General features: G+C 42.3%; 1 protein-coding gene across 1 annotated transcript; it reads right to left on the bottom strand.

Moving 5' to 3' along the window:
* Positions 1-1,595: 1,595 nt before the first annotated feature.
* Positions 1,596-2,735, bottom strand: LOC128126787 (uncharacterized). The gene has a single exon (XM_052764903.1). The coding sequence runs from the start codon at positions 2,733-2,735 to the stop codon at positions 1,596-1,598; it is 1,140 nt and encodes a 379-aa protein (XP_052620863.1).
* Between the last annotated feature and the right edge of the window lie 686 nt (positions 2,736-3,421).

Genomic DNA, 3,421 nt, shown 5'->3' with positions numbered 1-3,421 from the left:
GCAAATAGATGCTCATCTGGAAATGTGTCACAGATTGGTATACCATCTTCGGGCGACACGATGCGAATTAGATGATCCACAACCAGATTTTCCTTTCCATTCTTGTCTTTGATCTCAATATCGAACTCTTGCAAAAGCAGCATCCACCGTATTAACCTGGGCTTTGAGTCTTTCTTTGTAAGCAAGTGCTTTATGGCTGCATGGTCCGAATATATGATCACTTTAGTTCCAAGGAGGTATTGTCGGAACTTCTCTAAAGCAAAGACAATAGCAAGCAACTCTTTCTCTGTTGTGGTGTAGTTGCCTTGTGCCCTATCAAGGGTCTTTGATGCATAGTAGATGACATGGTGTGCTCGGTCAACCTTTTGTCCCAAAATCGCCCCAACCACGGTATTGCTAGCATCGCACATGATTTCAAATGGAAGATCCCAATTTGGCGGTTGAATAATGGGGGCGGATGTCAACAAATCTTTCAAAAGATCAAATGCCTTTTTACATTCATCACCAAACTCAAAATCAGCCTCCTTTTGTAGAAGTTGACACATCGGCACCGTGATCTTGGAAAAATCCTTTATAAACCGCCGATAAAAACCTGCATGGCCGAGAAAAGAACGTACTTCCCGAACATTTGTCGGGTATGGTAAGCTCTTAATAACATATGTTTTGGCCTTGTCAACTTCTAAACCTTTTTGGGACACCACATGTCCAAGTATCAAGCCCTTGTCAACCATAAAATGACATTTTTCATAATTAAGGACTAAGTTCGTGTCAATGCACCTTTGTAAGATTTTGGTGAGATTTTGCAAACATTCATTAAAAGAGTTTCCATAAACAGTAAAATCGTCCATGAAAACCTCTATGATATTTTCGACATATTCTAAAAATATGCTCACCATAAATCTTTGGAAGGTCGCGGGTGCATTGCACAAGCCGAAGGGCATGCGTCTATACGCAAAGGTGCCGAAGGTACATGTGAATGTGGTTTTCTCTTGGTCTTCCGGGGCAACCGGAATTTGATGAAAACCAGAGAAACCATCAAGGCAGCAGTAGTGGGATTTCCCGGCCAATCGTTCTAACATCTGATCAATGAATGGCAAAGGGAAGTGGTCTTTGCGGGTGGAAGCATTCAACTTCCTATAATCGACACAAACTCTCCACCCGTTTTGCACACGGGTGAGTACCAATTCCCCTTCGGAGTTTTTGACAACGGTAACTCCGGCTTTTTTCGGGACTACTTGCACAGGACTCACCCACTTACTATCAGAAATAGGGTAGATTACACCTGCATCCAAGAGCTTCATGATCTCCTTTTTAACCACCTCCATCATAGGTGGATTCAACCTCCTCTATGCTTCACGGGTTGGCTTGAAGTCCACTTCCATCAGTATTTTGTGCATGCATAATGATGGGCTCAACCCTTTTATATCCGCAATGGTCCAACCAATAGCCTCCTTGTATTTCTTCAAAATTCCAACTAACTCTTTTTCTTCTTCTCGTGCCAGCTTGGTCGAAATTATCACCGGTAATGTCTCTTCCTCTCCAAGATAGGCATACTTAAGATGGTCGGGAAGAGCCTTCAACTCAAGAGTCGGTGGTTATACCATGGATGGGAGAAGTTTCGGATTAGAACTTTTTAGCTTCATGCGGGGTGGTTCAACTCTCATGGGTTGTGCTTTCTCCAAGGAATCAATTACTTCAATCAATTCGTCTTCCAATGTGTACTTGTCAGCCAACTCCTTAATCCCTGTCTCATCAAAGTGTTTGCTCAAGATGGTGGTTAGCACATCTTGGCTTGACATCTCAAAGCAATCATTAGTACATGAATCAATAACATCTATGAAGTTTAAAGAATGAATATCGCTAGGATAACGCATGGCTTCAAAGATATTAAAGTTAATTACTTCACCATCGAACTCCATTGACAAAGTACCATTGGCTACATCTATTTTTGTTTTAACGGTACTCATAAAGGGTCTCCCCAAAAGGATGGAGCTCGATTGTGGGGTGTTTTCATCACCCATGTCTAAAACATAAAAGTCAGCGGGAAAAACGAGCTCATTAACTTGCACTAACACGTCCTCCAATACACCTTTCGGATGTACCAAAGACCGGTCAGCAAGTTGAATGATAACTCCGGTTTTTGATAAAGGTCCAATTCCCATTGTCTTATAACTCGAATAGGGTAAGACATTAATTGATGCTCCAAGATCAAGCATGGCACGTGGTACAAAAAGGTTACCCATTTTGCAAGGAACCATGAAAACACCCGGGTCCTTGCATTTTTTTGGTAGCCGCTTTTGTAACACGGCTGAGACATTTTCACCAACCTTCACAGTTTGATTTCCTTTAAGCTTTTTCTTAGATGTGCAAAGTTCCTTAAGGAACTTAGCATATCTAGGAATCTGTGTAATGACATCTAAAAGAGGGATATTGATTTCAACCTTTCGAAACATGGCCATGATTTCGTCATCTTCCCTTTCTCTTTTGGTGCTTGCCAGTCTTGAAGGAAATGGAGCTGGTGTGACTTTCACTTTGGATTCTATTAGCTTCTTGGACTTTGGAGTACTCTTCTTTTCCTCTTCTTTAACAGCTTCTTCCACCTCAATCTCTTTCTCTTCTTCTTCATCCGGCATCCTTGGACTTTCATATCTTTTCCCACCTCTTAGTGTAATTGCACACGCATTGTGTTTTGAGTTATTCTCCGTTTGAGAGGGTAGCTTACCTTGTGACTCCATCTTACTCATGGATTGAGCAAGTTGTGATACTTGTTGCTCCAAGCTTTTTATGCTTGCCTTGGTTTCTTGTTGAAAGCTTTGAGTACTTGTGGCAAGGCTTTTTACTATGTCTTCTAAGGACATCTTGAAGAACTTTCTTGTGGAGGGGGTTGTTGTGGATGCCTTGGTTGGTAATTTTGAGGTTGGAATGGTGGTCGTTGTTGATTTTGAGGAAATGGTGGTCTTGGTTGATATTGATGCGATTGATTTTTTTGATAATTCCCTTGTTGATTGCCTCCCCACCCTTGATTATTGTTCCATCGCTGATCACCTCTTGGTTGCTCATAACCTCTCTGATTTTCCCCTGAATAGCCTCCCATGACTTTCGCTTCTTCATAATCTTCCTCTTGAAGTTGTGGGCACATATCGGTTGGATGCCCCACTTAGGTGCAAATACCGCATGGGCGGGGTGTGGGCTGCACACCTTTGCCTTTGGCCAACATCATGACTACTTTTGTGAGCTCGGACAATTGAGCTTCAATCTGAAGAGTTTGTACTTCTTTTACACCCCGGGGTGCATCCGTATACCATTCTTCGTCATGACTTGAATGTTTGGAATCTTCGGCCATGTTCTTGATTAGATTTCGGATCTCAGTTGGGGTCTTATCGGGCAAAGATCCGCCACTAGAAGCATTGAGAAGCCTTCT

The sequence above is a fragment of the Lactuca sativa genome, chromosome 6 (assembly GCF_002870075.4).
Source record: "Lactuca sativa cultivar Salinas chromosome 6, Lsat_Salinas_v11, whole genome shotgun sequence".
Taxonomy (NCBI): Eukaryota; Viridiplantae; Streptophyta; class Magnoliopsida; order Asterales; family Asteraceae; genus Lactuca; species Lactuca sativa.
This window is presented reverse-complemented; position numbering and strand designations above follow the sequence as displayed.

What these genes read in the sequence shown, in the direction of transcription:
- LOC128126787 (XM_052764903.1), bottom strand. Translation starts at nt 2,735, where the DNA reads ATGGAGTCACAAGGTAAGCTACCCTCTCAAACGGAGAATAACTCAAAA.